The sequence below is a fragment of the Chiloscyllium plagiosum genome, unplaced genomic scaffold (genome assembly GCF_037043375.1).
Source record: "Chiloscyllium plagiosum isolate Xiang-an unplaced genomic scaffold, Cpla_swu_hap1 HiC_scaffold_1, whole genome shotgun sequence".
Lineage (NCBI taxonomy): Eukaryota > Metazoa > Chordata > Chondrichthyes > Orectolobiformes > Hemiscylliidae > Chiloscyllium > Chiloscyllium plagiosum.
This window is the reverse complement of record NW_028270139.1, coordinates 74280539-74298462: the sequence shown is the minus strand read 5'-3', so window position 1 is coordinate 74298462 and position 17924 is coordinate 74280539. Positions and strand designations below refer to the sequence as shown.

General features: G+C 40.1%; 1 protein-coding gene across 1 annotated transcript in view; it reads right to left on the bottom strand.

The window, feature by feature from the left end:
* Nucleotides 1-17712, bottom strand: part of dcun1d4 (DCN1, defective in cullin neddylation 1, domain containing 4 (S. cerevisiae)) — a 70569-nt gene extending 52857 nt beyond the window's left edge. Inside the window, exons 1-2 of the mRNA XM_043691125.2 lie at nucleotides 17611-17712; nucleotides 7193-7263 (exon numbers count right to left, since the gene is read on the bottom strand). Coding sequence (XP_043547060.1) covers nucleotides 7193-7263; nucleotides 17611-17629 — 90 coding nt within the window. The 5' untranslated portion in view covers nucleotides 17630-17712. The remainder of the gene's footprint in view (nucleotides 1-7192; nucleotides 7264-17610) is intronic.
* Between the last annotated feature and the right edge of the window lie 212 nt (nucleotides 17713-17924).

Genomic DNA, 17924 nt, shown 5'->3' with positions numbered 1-17924 from the left:
AGGACTGGTGATCTGATGAGTATTTGTTTTCATGTGGAGGAGTATAACAGTAAGTTAGATGAACTTAGAGCTTGAATTGATACATGTAACTATAATGTTGTAGTTACTACTGAGTCTTGGTTGAGGCACAAGACCAGCAGCTTAACATCCCAGGATTTAGATGTTTCAGGCAAGGTAGAGGGGAAATTAAGAGGTGAGGGAGTTACTTTACAGAATAAAAAAAGAATATTGCAGCTGTACGGAGAGAGGACACCTTGGAAGGCTCATCCTGGGCTGGTAGGGGAAGTGGCTAAAACGAGGCTGTTATGGGTACAATAGGAAGAGTGCAATGCTTTGATGGGTTGGTACTACAGGTCTCCCAACAGGCAGAGAGATAGAGGAACAGATATGTTGACAGATTATGATCAAATGTACAAACAAAAAAAAGGATTGTTGTGGTGAGTGATATACCTTCCCTGTACTGACTGGAACCTGCTTATTGCTGGGACTTGGACAGGTTCGGAGGAAATTTGTTATCTATCTCCACGATGGTTTAAGGGTGGGCTATATGGGACCTATTGGAGAATGAGCCTGGCCAGGTGATTGATGTTTCAGTAGCAAAGCATTTCAGGAACATTGACCATAATTTGTAAGTTTAAGTTACTTCTGGATAAGGACAAGAATAATCCTCAGGTGAAAATATCAAATTGTAGGCAGGTTAACTAACACAATATTAGGCTGATACTGGAGAACACTGATTGGGGACAGCTGTTTGAGGGTAAATCCACATCTATCATGTGGGAATCTTTTAAAGTCAGTTGATCAGACCAGCATGTTCCTGTGAAAATGAAAGATAAGAATAGCAAGATTGGATGACAAGAAATTGAGAGCTTTGTCAAAAAAAAAAGGGGAGGCAAATAGAAGGCTTAGGATACTGAAGACAGGCAGAGCCTCAGAGAAGACAAAGAAAGAAGGAAACAGCTCAAACAAGGAGTTAGGACTAAAAGGCACCATGGAATGTCTATGGCAAACAGGATTAAAGGAAAATTCCATGGCGGTTTAGACATAAAAGAGGAGCAAGAGCATAGCTGGGAAGGTTAGGTCCACTCAAGGACAGAGGAAGGAACATGTATGTGGAAGTGGGTGAGGTCCATAATGAGTACTTTGCATCAGTTTTCAAAAGGAGAGAGACATGGTAGATGGTGAATTATGTTAGGGGTGGCACGGTGGCTCAGTGGTTAGCACTGCTGCCTCACAGGGCCAGAGACCCGGGTTCAATTCCAGCCTTGGGCAACTATGCCTGTGGAGTTTGCATATTCTCCCTGTGTCTGCTTGGGTTTCCTCTGGTTTCCTCCCACAGTCCAAAAGATGTGCAGGTTAGGTGAATTGGCCATGCTAAATTGCCCATATAGTGTTAAGTGCATTAGTCAGGGGTAAATACAGGAAAGGAGAATGGGTCTGGGTGGGTTACTTTTCGGAGGGCCCATGTGGACTTGTTGGGCCAAAGGGCCCACTTCCACATTCTGGGGCATGTCAACATTAAAAAAAAATGTTGAGGCGTTTGTAAAGCATTAATGTAGACAAGTCCACAGGATCTCACTAAATTTATCCCAGAGTGTTGAGGAAATTGCTGGGGCCTTGAAGGAAATCTTTGTATCCACTTTAGCCATAGGGAGGATTCCAGAAAGACTGGATAATCTTCAGGGCAACAGGGATAATCTGAGAAATCACAGGCCAGTGAACCATACATCAGTGGTAGGGAAACCATTGGAGAAGATGTTTGAGGATCAGACTCACTCACATTTGGAAAAACATGGACTCATTAGTGACAGGCAGCATGGCTGTGTGTGAAGAAGCTTGTTATCTCTCAAACTTGATTGAGGTTTTTTGAGGAAATGACAAAGATGATTGAGGAGAAAAGAGCAGTGAACGTTGTCTATGTGGACTTCAGCAAGGCCTTAATAAGGTTCCGTATGGCAAGCTGATACAAAAAGGGTGAAGTCACATGGGATCTGCTGCAGGCTGAATTGATGGATGTGGAAATGGCTTAGACACAAGACAATAGTGATGGAAAGGTGTTTTTCCAATTGGAAACCTGTAATGATATTCTGCAGTGATCAATGCTTGGACCATACATATATTTTCCTATTCTCCTCCAAACATAGGTAGCCTGATTCGTAAGTTTATAGATGACACAAAGATTTGGGGGTGAGGGGGGTGCTGCAAAGTGAAAAGTGAAGATAGCAGGATATAGATAGGCTGGAGAAATGACAGATGGAGTTTGATCCAGACAAATGCAAGTTGATGCATTTTGGGAGCTGCAATGCAGGAGAAAAAGAAAAACAGTGAATGGCAGAACCCTTAGAAGCATTAACATCCATAGGGATCTAAGCATACAAGTCCACGGTTACCTGAAAATAGCAACGTTTGGATAAGATGGTCGTAAAGGCAGATGACATTCTTCTACTCTGTGCACTGACAAAGACAAGAATTGGCAAGTCATATTGCAGCTGTATGGAACTTTAGTTAGGCCGCATTTGGAATACTGTGTACAGTTACAGTCGCCACACTACCAGAAAAATGTGGAGGCTTTGGAGAGGGTACAGGAACAGTTAACCAGGAAATTGCTTGGTTTGGAGGGGATAAGCTATGAAGAGAGATTGGACCATCTTCGTCTATTTTCACTTGAACATCGAAGGATGAGAGGTGACCTGATAGAAGTTTACAAATTATGAGGCGCATTGGGAGTCTCACCCAGGGTAGAAATATTAATTACTCAGGGACACAGGTTTAAGATAAAAGGGGGCAAGTTTAAAAGGAGATGCGAGAGCCAGTTTTTTTTTTGTTTTTTTTTTAAAAAACAGACAGTGCTAAGTGCCTGGAATGCGCTGCTGGGGTGGAGGAGACTGATACAATTGCAACATTTAAGAGGCATCTTAAATCGATATATGAACAGGCAGGGAATAGAGGAATACAACAGCACAGAGGCAAAAGGTTTTTGTTCAGAAAGGCATCAGGTGTCAGCAAAGTCTGGTTGGGCTGAAGGACTGGTTGCTGTGGTAGACTGAGTTTTGTTTTATATAGTGATAGTGAAGCCAATCTTTTCTTAGACAAACATTTAATGAAATACTGCAATAAGACAGCTCTAATTTGAGCATTTAGCAGTGGTAATGTACTACAGGGTCATAACATATGGCTTCAAGTCTCACTTGCCCCAGAGAGACATGTTATAACGTTTGAACAGGTTGACCTAAATTTATACATTGCAACTTCAACCACCAACTCTATTTTATTAAGCTTATGATCTGTTCAAGTGAAATCCCAATCAATGCCTTGTATCTGCTTATAATAAAATACAACATGGCTCACGTGGCTCACTCAAGTCCTCCAGGGAAGGAATCTACTATCTTTACTGGTCTGGCTTTTTTGTGAGGAATCAAACTTCAGTCATGTGGTCCTCTTTATTGCCCAAGAAGCCACTTAGCTATATCAAAACCACTACAGAAAAGCTGAAAATATTTGCAACCAATTTCAGCCAAAATTAGAGCAGAAAATCCATCACTTCCCAAAATTCCCATCATGGATATCAACTTTCAGCCAATTTAAATCACTAGATACTACAAAGCCCATGAATCTGCACACTATCCAGGCTATAGAATTGTAGGCTCCAGAACTGGCCTTAATCACTATCATTTTTTTTACCCAAAAGTGTGGAAAATTATTGAAGCAGGTATAAGCAGCATTCAAAAAGCAGAGAAATAGATCTGACCAGTTCCTAACCTAGTTTAATCTTAATTGTTATCAAAGTAATGGAGGGAGTAATTGAGTGTGTTATCAAGCAACACTCTCCCCAAGAACCTGGTCATCAATGCACAGTTTCAGGTGTTAAGAACATTCACCTACAGATCTCATTATAGCCCTCCCCAAATACAAACAAAAGAACTGAATTCCAAAGGCAAGGGGAGACTGAATGTCCTCAAAGTCATGACACTATTTGACCAAATGTGGTATCAAAGGAGTCTGAGAAAAGCTGAAGTCAGTAGGAGTCAGGGGGAAAGTTTTCACACAGAAAAATGGCTATGGTTATGGGAAACTGACAGTTCTTGGACCAAGAACACAGTACCAGGAGTTCCTCAAGGCAGTTTCCTGGGTCTAATCTGCTCCTGCTGCTTTGTCAATGACGTCCCTCCCCCATAAAGGTTAGAAGTGGGGATGGCCACCAATGATGTGAAGAGCAAGTTTTTTTAAAATACAGTAGGAGGAGTCTGGAACATGCTGCCTAGGGTGGCTGAACAATGTTCAAAACCATTCACAACACCTCCGATACTGAAACAGCCTGTGCTCACATGCAGCAAGAATTGAACAATATCCATACATGCAACACCAGACATTGATCACTCCCAAAGAAGAAGCAGCATCTAACCAATGCCCCTTGACTTTTAATGATTTTATCATTGCTGAATCCCCCACTAACATCCTGGGATTGCCATTAACCAGAATCGGAACTGGACCATATAAATACTGTGGCTACAACAGAAGATCAGAGGCAAGAAACTGCGCTGAGTAACTCAGCATCTGTCTTCTCAATGCCTTACTACCATGTAGAACTGTACAGAACAGGAACAGACCCTTTGGCCCATATTGTTGTCGAATTAAACTAAACACTTCTGCTTGCCCTTAGTCCATATCCTTCCTTGCATATTCATGTGCTTATCTATAAAGTCCCTTAAATGCCCCTATCTACCTCACCACCATCCGTAGCAGCAGTATTTCAGACTGCGTAAAAACCTCCTTCTTCACATCTCCATTGAGCTTTCCCTCGCTCACCTCAAATGCATTCCCTCTAGCATTAAATATTTCAACTCTGGGATAAAAGTGTGACCATCAGCCCTATCTATGCTTCATTTTATAGATTTCTATCAAGTCTCCCCTCAGCCTCTGCCATTACAGAGAAAACAACCTGAGTTTTTCAAGCCTCTTCTTATAGCTCAGACTCTAATCCAGGCAGCATACTGTTAAACCTCTTCTACACCTTCTCCAAAGCCTGCACATCCTTCCTGTAATGTGGTGAGCAGAATTGAATGCAACACTCCAAGCGTGGCCTATCCAAAGTCTTATAAAGCTGCAACATGACATCCTGGCTCTTGTACTCAATTCCCCAACCAGTAAAGGCAAGTATGCCATACACCTTCTTTAGCACCCTATCTACTTGTGCAGTCACTTTCAGGGAGCTTTGGACTTGAATCCCAAGATCCCTCTGCACATCAATGCTATTCAGGGTCCTGCCAATAACTGTAAACTTTTCCTGAACATTTGAACTCCCACAGTGCCTCATCTCTCACTTACCTGGATTAAATTCCACCTGCCATTTCTCTGCCAGTCTCTGTAATTAATCTATATCCCTCTGTATCCTTTAACAACCTTCTACACTATCTGCAACTCCGATGTTAATATTTTCTGCACACATGCTAACCCACATTTTCATTTATATATTACAAAACAGCCAAGGTCCCAATATGGATCCCTGCAGAACATCACTAGTCATGGACCTCCAGCCTGGAAAACACCCTTCCACCATTATTCTCTGCCTTCTATGCACAAGCCAATTCTGAATCCATGCATCCAGGTAACCGTGGATCGCATGCATCTTAATCTTCTGAATAAGCCTACTACGAGGGACTTGTTGAAAACCTTACTAAAATCCATGTAGACAATATCCACTGCTCTACCCTCATTGATCAATTTTGTCACCACCTTGAAAAGTTAATCAAGACAGTAAGACACGACTTGCCTCGCATAAAGCCATGCCAACTATCCCAAATTAGGCCATTCTTTTCTAAATGCATGCAACTCCCATCCCTAAGAATTCTCTCCAACAGCTTCCCAACCATCAACGAGAGTGTCAAAGGTCTATAGTCTCCTGGATTACAGACTGTACTGCTACCATGGGTGCTTCATTGAGAATTAGCTGTAAATGAGATTGAAGAATTTAGACAGTTATTTGTAGAATGCGAACTTTCCTTACCTGTATTGGCTACAACGTAACTCTGGCCCATTTGTTTAAATGACGCGGCTATTGCACAATTTTATAATGAGCGGTCACATAAAAACAGAACTGCCACATATCAGAACCAACTGTCCCCACTTCTTGAACAACGGAAGGACGTTCGGTACTTGCCAGTCTCTGGGACCTCTCCAGTGGCTAGTGAGGATACTCCTATCTTGGTCAAGGCCCCAGAAATCTCCTCTCTTGGCTCTCTCAATAACCTGAGGTAGATACCAGCATTACGCTCTTCAAAAGAGCCAACATTACTACTTTCTTGATCTGAAAACACCCAAACATATTAGCATGCTCCACACACAAATCTCACTATTCGCCATAATTTTTCCTGAATACTGATGCCCAGTACTCATTTAGGATCTCGCTCACATCCTCTGTCTTCATGCACAAGTTCCCTCCTTAATCCTACCTTCTCCCTCGTGATCCTCTTGTTTTAACGTATGCTTGGGATTCTCTTTAACCTACTTGCTGAGGTCATTTCACAGCCCCTTCTTGCTTTCCTAATTCCCTGCCAGAGTTCTTTTCTGCTTTATATTCCTCATGGACCCTGTCCAATTTTAGCTTCCTAAAGCTTACATAATGTTTCTTTTGCCTTTTACTAAATTCACAACCTCCCTCATTCCCCAAGAGTCCCTTTATCTTGTCATCCTTGTCCTTCTTCCTCACGCAACAGGAGGTCCTTGATGCCTTCATTAATATATCCACCAAGTCCCAAGATAGCTCTTGCTTATCACTGACTACAGAACAATATCTATAGCTTACATAGTTCCTACTTATTACACTTGCCCAACCATAACATTTTTCCATATTAAAAATCATCTGTCACTTATCAGCCAGGCTTGCCAATCCATCCAAGTTCTGCTGTATTTGATTAGTCTCTTTCCCATTTGTGTTTCTTACCCAAGTTTGCTATTCACAGCAAAGTTTTTGTTTAAAGTTATGTACTTTCCAAACAACTCAAACCAAACCATTTAGTAGACTAAAACCCAGAAGGATAACTAAAGACTTATGGGTAGAGAAAATTACATGACAACTTGTTTGCTGTCATTTTGTATTTAAGCCATTTCTTTTGAAGTTTGCATTTATGTGGCCAGTGAAAAAATAGTTTGCAGCAAATTACTCTGCACTAAGTATTAAGAAATTTGAAGTTACCAGTTTGTTTAAGGTGTGGTAAATCTTGTGAATATTGGCCAATGTAGACAGGTGAGAAGTTAGTGGAAAATCTAGGAGAAAGTGAAAAAGTTTAAAGTTAACATTGGAAGATAAGAAATAAACAAACATTAGAAGACAAACGTGCAAAATTTCCTCCAATTCTTTGTTTTTATAATGTAAAACTTAGTACAGCAAACTGCATTTTAATCGGCACCTTATGAACTAGCACTCTGGATAAACAGAGAAATGCTGGAGATTTAATGTATTATCATCACGAACTCTGCAATATCCAAGTAGTCAGGTGAAGTTGAGAGTAAGCAGGTTCTCTGCCATTAAGTTTTGTTCCAGACAAAGCTGCATTATTATTCAAGTGATTTATGTTGTAAATAAATAAAAAGAAATGATGTGCATATCCCCTGCATTATGTTTCTACAATTTGGCATATGTTTTAATTGATTATGTGGATCTTTTGATCAACCAAAATATTTGACCAATTGCACACTCCTAGTCACATAGGAGCCGATTAATTAAGAAGTTTGCTGCACTTAAATGCACCCTGGCCATTAACAAATAGGATTGAATACTTAAATCTGTTCATTTGTAATCTACTATTAATCTTATTAATTCAAAGTCAAAGCTCCATAAAGAATCAACTTAACTAGCTTCTATAAAGCAATCTAAAAATGAAAACTATTTTGAATCAAGTGGAGAATAACCCAAATGACTGTCAAATTAATTAAGATTAAGCATGTATTACACAAATTATACAGATCTTTCTCAATGCCTAATAAATTTCAACTCCTAAGAAAACCAGCTAAAGTGGTTTGATTCCGTTAAGGAAATTTGCTCACAAATTATCTTTATTCTTGTGAATGCTTAACTTATGTGAACACAACTAAAAAAGTGGTCTTACGTCTATCTATAGCCACCACTTTAATATAAAAAGTCCAGTAAATTTTTACAGGATAGGTCCAATAAAAAAAAAAGTGCGATTGTCTCTTAATGAGGCACTAAGATATTTATAATTACAATACTTGAAAATATTTCAGTGCTTCTGCCACTGACTGAAATGCATCAGGAACAGTTGTGCACACACCAGTTGACATTGAGAGAGTCAGGAACAGTTCAGCACATGTACTGAGGTTGCACAATGGCAACTGATGCATACACCAATGTTCCTGACTTCTTTCTTTTAGTGTCAGGAGTTACAATTAGAAAGAAAATGGTCTTCACCCCACCTAAACTTAATCTTAGAAGTCAGCACCTAATTTTATAAATTCTCTTTGACATAATACAAGTCCACAACCTGTTGGAATAAGATGATGCTATTACTTTAGTTTTTTTAAAAACTGACTTCATTGCATACTGAATACCTCCCAAGGCATTCCCATTCATGCCTCACAAACTTACTTCACCCTACAACATCACCCACCTTAAAAGACCAAGACCTATAAATAGAGAGGCGGAACATACCACCACACTTTACCAGAGACACTCTCTGATGATGTTTCGCCACCATACTAGGTAACATCTGAAAACAAATCTTCTAGCTCAACGAGCTAACTTACATACTTACCATCCTAAAACAATTATTCACATTTAAAAAGTTTGCTACATCAGTTTAAAATGACAATTTAGGAAGTTTCAGCTTTACCCCATATCACTATTTTTGGTGAAGGTTATGAATTCAACACAAAAAAGTTTTTTGATGTTGCGAAACCAGGCACAAGTCCAAGGCATCACTAAGAATGGCCAAATTTGGAAATAAAAAAAGGAGACGTAAATCAGAAGGTATAGTATTTTCCACATATTTTGAAAATAGATTTACAAAGACAGAAAAAGAAAAACCATGGAATTTCAATTTCGAGTTAAAAATAAGAGAAAAGGAAATACAAAAAGGTCATGGATAAGCAGAGATGGAGGAGGAACAAAGCAAACACTCACTAGAGGGTGGAAACCAAAAATGACTTGTTCTCTTACATGAGAAACAATTTTCATATTCTGTTCAGACTACTAATATGCCTTCTGGCATTCAAATCTTGGCTTTTAACAGTGGGTGGTGCTGAACAAAAACTCTGGCTCAAAAAATAAAAATTCAAGTCCTTTAGATGCAATTTTAGTAACAGAATTCATGGGCTAATGAAGTGAATGACAAAGTCTAAAGCTAGTACATGATTAGATTCAAGTCTTCAACCCTTTGCAAAACTTTTTCATTCTGATTAAGATAGTGACTTACTCATGACACTCTAAAACCACTACAGACACAAAGAACTAGAAGAGGACTTAGTATGTGAAATAAGAATCATGAACGCACAAAATAAAACCACCATGAACAGGGTAAGAGCTGGAATGAAGGAAAAGAAATCAAAAAACCTTTTGGCTAAAAGTATTAGGAAACATAGGGCAAGACATCAAACATAAAACATAAAACTTTCCAAATACATGTAAAGGCGAGAACAAGAAAACTATATAACAGGTTAGAAGTTAACAACACCAGACTATTTTAAAACCTATCGGGTTGACCCAAACACATTTGTCACACTGTTACATTTGTCAAAATGCGCTCTGAAATCAGGGTTTCATCAGAATAACCATATTGTTGGTCACGGGACCTGGTACATGTTAAAATGTACAAGGTCCATCTATATTACCTTCCAACAACTGGGCAGTCAGCTGATACGATAATCATTAAGTTGTTACAGAAAACAATCCTTAACAATTAATCTACAGAAACAAAAATCTCTGGATTTTGTTAGAACTTTCAACTTAATGCACAATTAGAAGTTACACAATCTTCCATTACAAAGCACTAACAAAATAATATTTATTCTTCATATCTTCCTATAAAAAAGTTAACTAGGAAAAAAATATCTACCAAATTTCAAAAACCCTTCATTCTATTACACTCTATCGATAGGATAGTTGGAGCAGCTTTGAGAGAAGGAACAAAAGTTTTAGACATAGATGTTTGTGAATTAAAGGATCATTTAAAAATATTAGTGTACTAAATACAGATTTTAGAAATGTTTAAATAATCCACAAAGAGTGGTGCATTTTTCTGCAATTTCATGCTTTAGAAGTAATTACCTTGCAATTGACAACAAGGATGATAAATCATAAACTTCACTGCTGTGCAAAAAACAAATACCTCTCGGTGAATGTCTGCTTTCAGTCTTCAGTTAACCACTGCTCAAGCTTTACTAGAGTTCATCAAGACCCCTTAATCAGTTTATTAAATTATAATTCATTCATTTATTATCTCAAATGAACTATAAAAAGAATAGATTTAATATGAAGTATTTTACTCAACTTAAAAAATGATGAACCACATCAAAGAAATCTACTCTGTTATCTGACACAGCAGTGAATTTGCACAGCTACTGCCTTTGCTGTTAGAGTTCAAGTATCTCTGGACATTGGAGTGCATCTAAGGAAAATTAACAAACAGCGAAATTCACAGTTGACCTTACAGGAACCTGTGTGGGAGAGCTCACAGCACAGGAGAAGCTAAATGCATAGTTTAAGTGTAACTTTGCTGGAAATCTACAATAGCAAGAGTACTTTTTTGATCGTATGTTTTATTGAGATCTGTCTCAATTAAGTTTTAAAAATATAAAAACATACGCACTAAGTTAGCCTGGAGCAGTGCTTTTTTAGAACAGTAAGCTGTGCTACTTGAGTCTGTAGATTGTTAAGGAGCGAAGATGGTCTTTAGCAGAGTGATGCACTCTTCCTGTCAAATGCAGGAGATTAGGGAGAGTTTCCATGTTACTGATGATTATGTCTGTAGGAAGTGTCTTTGTTTGCAAATCCGATCAGATCGCATGGATGGGTTGGAGCAGTTAGAGGCAGTGAGGAATTTACAGGAGCTCGTGGATGTGATGGATGGTAGTTATAGGAAGGGAGAAAAATCACAGATACACAGTCAGGTTACCTCCAGGAAAGGTAAGAGAGAGAGGCAAGCAGTGTAAGGGTCTCTTGTTGCTATCACCATTTCAAACAAGTATGCCTTTTTGGCAAATGGAGGGGAAGATGGACTCTTAGAAACTTGCCTGGTTGCGCTACATTCCCCTGGTATTGAAACTGCCTGTAATGTAACGAGATGCAAGTCATGTTCCAAGTGATCAATTGTGGTAGGAGGACTCTAATCAGAGGCACCGACATACATTTTTGCAGCCAACAGCAAGAATTCAAAATGGCGTGTTGCTTCCCTGGCACCAGGATCAAGGATTTCTCAAAAGAGGAGAAAAAGACCAGCAGAAGGTCATTGTGCACGTTGGAAGAGAAAAGATCGAGATTCTGAAGGGAGAATATAGAAAGTTGGGCAGGAATTTAAAAAAAGGAGGTCCTCGAGAGTTGTAATATCTGGATTACTCCTGGCGCTATGAACTAGTGAGGGTAGGAATCAGAGGATAGAGCAGATGAATGCTTGGCTGAGGGACTGGTGCAGGGGAGAAGGGTTCACATTTTTGGATCATTGGAACCTCTTCTGGGGTAGAAGTGACATGTATACATAGAATGAAATGCATCTGAATCAGAAAGGGACTAATATATTGGCAGGGAGATTTGCTTGAGCTGCTCAGGAGGATGGGGTCCAGGGAGATCATAAGGCAAGAGGAAGTCTGAGACTGGTACAGTTGGGAAAAGGAGCAAGTTGAACAGTCAAGGCAAGCAGGAACAAGCAGAGAACAAGGTAAGACTGATAAGTTAAACTGCATTTATTTCAATGCAAGAGGCCTAACAGGGAAGGCAGACGAACACAGGGCATGGTGAGGAACATGGGACTGGGATATTACAGCAATTAGAGATGAGGCCTGGGGATAGACAGGCCTAGTAGCTTAATGTTCCAGGGTATAAATGCTATAGGAAGGATAAAACGGGTGGCAAGAGAGGAGGGAGAGTGGTGTTTTTGATAAGGGATAATTTTATGGCTGTACTTAGGGAGGATATTCCTGGGAATAGGTCCAGAGAAGTTCTTTGGGTGGAATGAAAAATAAGAAAGGGATGATTACATTGTTGGGATTGTACCATAGACCCCCTAATAGTCAGTAGGAAATTAAGAAACAAATTTGTGAGGGATCTCCATTACCTGTAAGAATAAGAGGGTGATTGTGGTAGGGGATTTTAACTTCCCAAACAAGGACTGGGACTGCCATGGTGTTAAGTGTTTAGACGGAGAGGTATTTGTTAGGTGTAAAAAACTTTCTGATTCAGTACGTGGATGTACCTCCTGCAGAAGGTGCAAAAGTTGACCTACTCTTGGTAAATAAGGCAGAGGAAGTACGGAGGTGTCAGTGGAGGACAACTTTGGGGGCCAGCGACAATAATTCTATTAGTTTTAAATAACTGATGGAAAAAAATAGACCAGATCTGAAATCAGAGCTAATTTTTATGGTTTTGGGCAAGAACTTCCAAAAGTTGATTGCGGAGGTTGGGGGGGGGGGGAAATGGATGCTCACAGGTAAAAAGATGACTAGAAAATGGGAAGCCTTCTAAAATGAGATATTGAGACTCCAGAGACAATATGTTCCTGTTAGGGTGAAAGGCAAGCTAGCAGGTGTAGGATGACCAGAGAAATTGAGGTTTTGGTCAAGAAAAGGAAGGAAGCAAGTGTCAGGTTTGGACAGCAGACATTGAGTGAATCCTTAGAAGAGTATAAAGGCAGTAGGAGTATACTTAAGAGAGAAATCAGGAAGGCAAAAAGGGGACATGAGATGGCTTTAGCAAATAGGGTTAAGGAGAATCCACTTATAAATGCATTAAGGACGCAAGGGTAACTAGGGAGAGAATAGGGCCCCTCAAAGATCAGCAAGACAGCCTACGTGTGAAACCACACAAGATTGGGGAGGGGAGCGGGGAAGATACTAAACAGTATTTTGCATTAGTGTTTATTGTGAAGGAAGACACAGAAGATACAGAATGTGGGGAAACAGATGGTGACATCTTAAAAATATCCATATTACAGAGGTGGTGGTGCTGGACAACTTTAAACACAAAGATGGATAAATCACCAGGACGTGTGGGAAGCTAGGGAAGTGATTGCTGGGCCCCTTGCTGAGCTATTTGGATCACTGATAGTCAAAAGGTGAGGTGACAGAAGAATGGAGATTGGCTAACATGGTGCCACTGTTTAAGAAGGTGGTAAGGAAAAGCCAGGGAACTACAGACTGGTGAGCCTGACATTGGTGTGGGCAAGTTCTTTTAGGGGAATCTTGAGGTCTAGGATTTCCTTGTATTTGGAAAAGCAAGGGCTGATTAGGGATAGTCAACATGGCTTTGTGCATCTGAAATCATGTCTCACAAACTTGATTGAGTTTTCTTAAGTACCACCGCATATACTCCAGTAATAGTCAAATTTGACTACTTTTTAAAAAAAAGGTTAAACTTATGGGGTTGACTATTACATTGATACTAAATTTGAGGGGCTGAAATTCACACCTGCCAAAATTCATTCTGTATCATTAGCATAAGCCCAAATGTTCTCTAAACAAAATGAAGAAAAACAAAGAATTATGGTAATTCTGAAAACCGGAAAACAGCAGACGGGAAGACTGGGAGCAGAGTGGAACAATTGGCAGTCTGGAAAGCTGGATCAGAACGTTACAACCAGTATACTAACACAAACATTGATCGGTTATCTGTGAAGAACTATGGCCAACTTTTACGAGATATGGAAAATTCCAGATTATTTGAACAATAGGGGGTCGACTTTTACACGAGACCAACTTTTACTCTAGTATATTTGGTAACAAAGACAATTGATGAGTGAAGAGCAGTGGACATGATCTATAGGGACTTCAGTAAGGTTTTTGCTTGGGGTCCTCATGGTAGACTGGTTAACAAGGTTAAATCACATAGAATACAGTAAATTTGCAGATGACAGAGATTGGAAGTGTAGTGGATAGCATCACCTCAGATTACAACGGGATCTTCATCAGATGGGACAATGGGCTGAGGAGTGGCAGATGAAGTTTAATTTAGATAAATGTGAGGCACTGCATTTTGGAAAGGCAAACCAGGGCAGTTAGCATACATGTAATGGTTAGGTCCTGGGGAATGCTGTCAAAATACTGGAGCATAGGGTCAAAGAACCTTGAAAATGGTGTTGCAGGTAGATAGGATAGTGAGGGCGGAAAATTTGATATTCTTGTCTTTATTGGTCAGAGCATTGAGTATAGGACTTGGGTGGTCACGTTGGTTAGAGCACCTTTAGAATATTGTGTGCAACATCCTATTGAAAGGATGTTGTGAAACTTGATAGTGGTTTAGAAAAGATTTACAAGGATGTTGCTAGGGTTGAGGGCTTTGAGCTATAGAGAAGAGGCTGAATAGGCTGGGCAATTTTCCCTGGAGCATTGGAGGCTGACGGATGACCTTATAAAGGTTTTATAAAATCAAGAGGGGCATGGACAGGGTCTTTTCCTTGGCATGGGGGAGTCCAGAACTAGAGTGCATAGGTTTAGAGTGAGAGGGGGAAGATTTAGAAGGAATCTAAGAGGCAACTTTTCCATGCAGAGGGTGACGCATGTATGGAATTAGCTGCCAGAGGAAATGGAGGAGGCGGGTAAAATTACAACATTTAAAGGCATCTGGATGGGTATATGAACAGGAAGGGTCAAGTGCTGACATATGGGACTCTTAATTTAGGATCTGTTTGGTATGGATGAGTTGGATCAAACAGTCTGTTTCCATGCTGTACATGACTATGACTATTACCATAGTCCTCAAAAGGAAACTTTTAACCACTAAGCATATTTGACTTGCCCTTAAATATGACATGTTCATTTAATAGAGGAGATAATTAAAACTAAACTATTAAGCACAAATTTATATCAAAATCATTTAAGTACATGTATCGACATGCGAGAATGCAAATTTAAAATCACTGTTTGCAAATTAAAAGTAGGAATAATCTCAAAATGCAATTAATTGATGAATGATACCTTAATAGTTCACTTATCTACACTTAGTTCTAAACTCTCAGTCCTAAATATCCTGTACCTCCTAGTTTCATACTCAGCAGTGCATATGTCAATACATACAGAAACCAAAACATCTTCCATATCTCAATGTTAGATTTTCAAACTTAGATTAACTTCTTGAACAGCCTGCGAACAACAGCTGTGATTCATTCAGTGCATTTTCTATTCTAGTTCTAAAACTTTGCTTATTACTGAAATATAAAAGCACCCATTTACATTTGGATTTAAACAGAAGTGTGCAAATACAATTTGTACTGAACCACATTATTAAGCATTTCTTTTCTTCATTTAGATCCACGAGTTTCAAAAACTATCACAATAAAATTGGTCTATTATAATTATAAGTGATTTAAAATGCAATTTTGATTTACCTCAATTTAACAGGCCAAATTTCACTTTCAAATAGGGATTGAAATTTAACATATTGCAAAAGACAGTACGGGTCCAGCACAAAGAATAACAAACTTCCACAGCTGAAAACTGGGTCAGAAGTTGATACATCTTCATTCAGAAAGTTCTATGACACTGGGGCACTGAAGAGAAATCAGTAATGGTAATCATATTCCATCCAACATTCAAATCGAAGCTGAGCTTAGATTCATGGAGGTAGCGGTGAGTTTGGGCCCAGTACGAGACCAGGTGGCATCATCAGCGGCTGCATTGGTGAGGTAGATCTGAAGCTGACTCGTGGAGACACAGTCAAGTTCGGGCTGGTGTGGTATCTCGCAGTGTCAGTAGTGCCTGCTGTCCATCTAGACTTAGTGGCAAAATGGTACTGAATAGAGATGACTTTCATTCCAGTGGTGACTGTGCAGAAGGGACAGTCCTGGCCACCAGGCCCAAGGTGGAACACTTTACATTAGATTCCTTAGTGTGAAAACAGGCCCTTCGACCCAACAAGTCCACACCGACCCTCCGAAGAGTAACCCACCCAGACCCATTTCCCTCTAACTAATGCACCTAGCAGTATAGGCAATTTAGCATGGCCAATTCACCTGACTTGCACATCTTTTGACTGTAGAGACGGGGAGAATGTGTGTGCGAAGTTTGCAAAGTCGCCAGAGGCTGGAATCGAACCTGGGACCCTGGTGTTATGATGCAGCAGTGCTAACCCACTGAGCCACTGTGCCGCCCTGATTGAACTCACTCGTCCTAAATCCCTAAAAGGACTGTAAAGTTGAACACTTTATTTCTTCATTTTTTGCCTTTAAATTCTTTAGTTTTTGGTTTATCTTTGTTTTAAGATGCTACCAGAGAGTGGAAACGCTTTACAATATTTCACTGTACTTTGTTAGAAAATACACATGACAATAAACCAAAACCATGTCACGACTGTACTGACAGGTGTCATACCTTCAGTTTTTTTAACTGGAACGTCATCTATTCTTAGTACAGACAAACATGTAATTTCACTAACAAATAGCAAACAGAAGAATTTGCTTCGAAGTGTGAAAGCTGACTTAGCCACCTAGATCAAATCCAAACTATAAGCATTTTCAATCAGAATGGGTCCAGCAGTCATGATATTCGTCCTAAGGTTTCTATAATTAAACAAAACTGGATCACATTGTTAACTACATTAACAATCAACTGACCGGAATACAGAATAATCACCATATCTTGCATGACCACGCCACAGGGTGAATTTACAAAGATGAACAATGTAAACTAATCCAAAAAAAAGTAAAATCAATTTAAAATAAACTAATATGCATAGAAAGAGATTTATTTTGCTAACGGACACTATGGCCAAGGATGAAAACAACCTAGGCAGAAAGTATTGCATCGAGACCAGTCTGCCAATCGGAGTGGAGGTGGTGAGCCCTGACTAAACACTTCCCTTGGTTACACCGCATTAGGCAGTCTGGGGATTGCAGTTCCCTTGTGACGCCACTAGGCATGTCATCGCAGAATGCGTGGTCACAGAACTACAATTCCCACAAAACATCACGAACATTGCGCCCGCCCACTGACGTACTCATCCCTCACTCTTGTTCCCTCCCCAATATCCTGAAATAAAAGCAACTCCAGACAGCTTCTCAGCAGAGTTAACAAGGCTTTCCGCACTGGGGGATGGGGGATGGGGGAGAGAAAGAGAATACTCATCCCCTGCTTTTTTTCTCCAGCGACACAACCTCGATAAAATATATCAATCTACTTATATCCACTTTCAACCAGTGAGCCGGTCGATAAGGAGAAAAAGAATGCAATTTGTTAGTCAGGACATTACAATGAGAGATATTGCAAGGAAACTGCGTCACCTCTTTTTTTGTGACACACGAATCATCCCCATTAAAGAGAGACAGGTAAAATAAGAATACCCAGCACTAAACGTAAACAAAAACAAACGAACCCTATAATGCTGACTCTAGAAATAGCAAAGCCATGTATATGCATAATAGGCGATAGCTAGAGCGACGAGTCTTTCATACTTACTGACTGCATCCGCGTGCATTTTCAGGGCGAGGATGGTTTAGAACGCGCCGGACAACCGCTCCCGCTCGTGCCGGTGAAACTAGCCAGTAACAACGGAAGTCCCGCCTTCTCCCCTCCGCGATTGGCTCTCCAGCCCGCCCAACTCGCGTAATTCGCAGGGCGGCGTTCGACTGGCTGATGGAATGTCAATCACAGTGGACCGCACCGGTGGGAGGGGCTGGTGGTTCGGCTCGGCTCCGCCTTCAGCCTCGGGGAGAACGGTCGTTGTTGGTGCAGGTTATTTATCACCCATTCGTTGCGGTGTGCACGTTTAA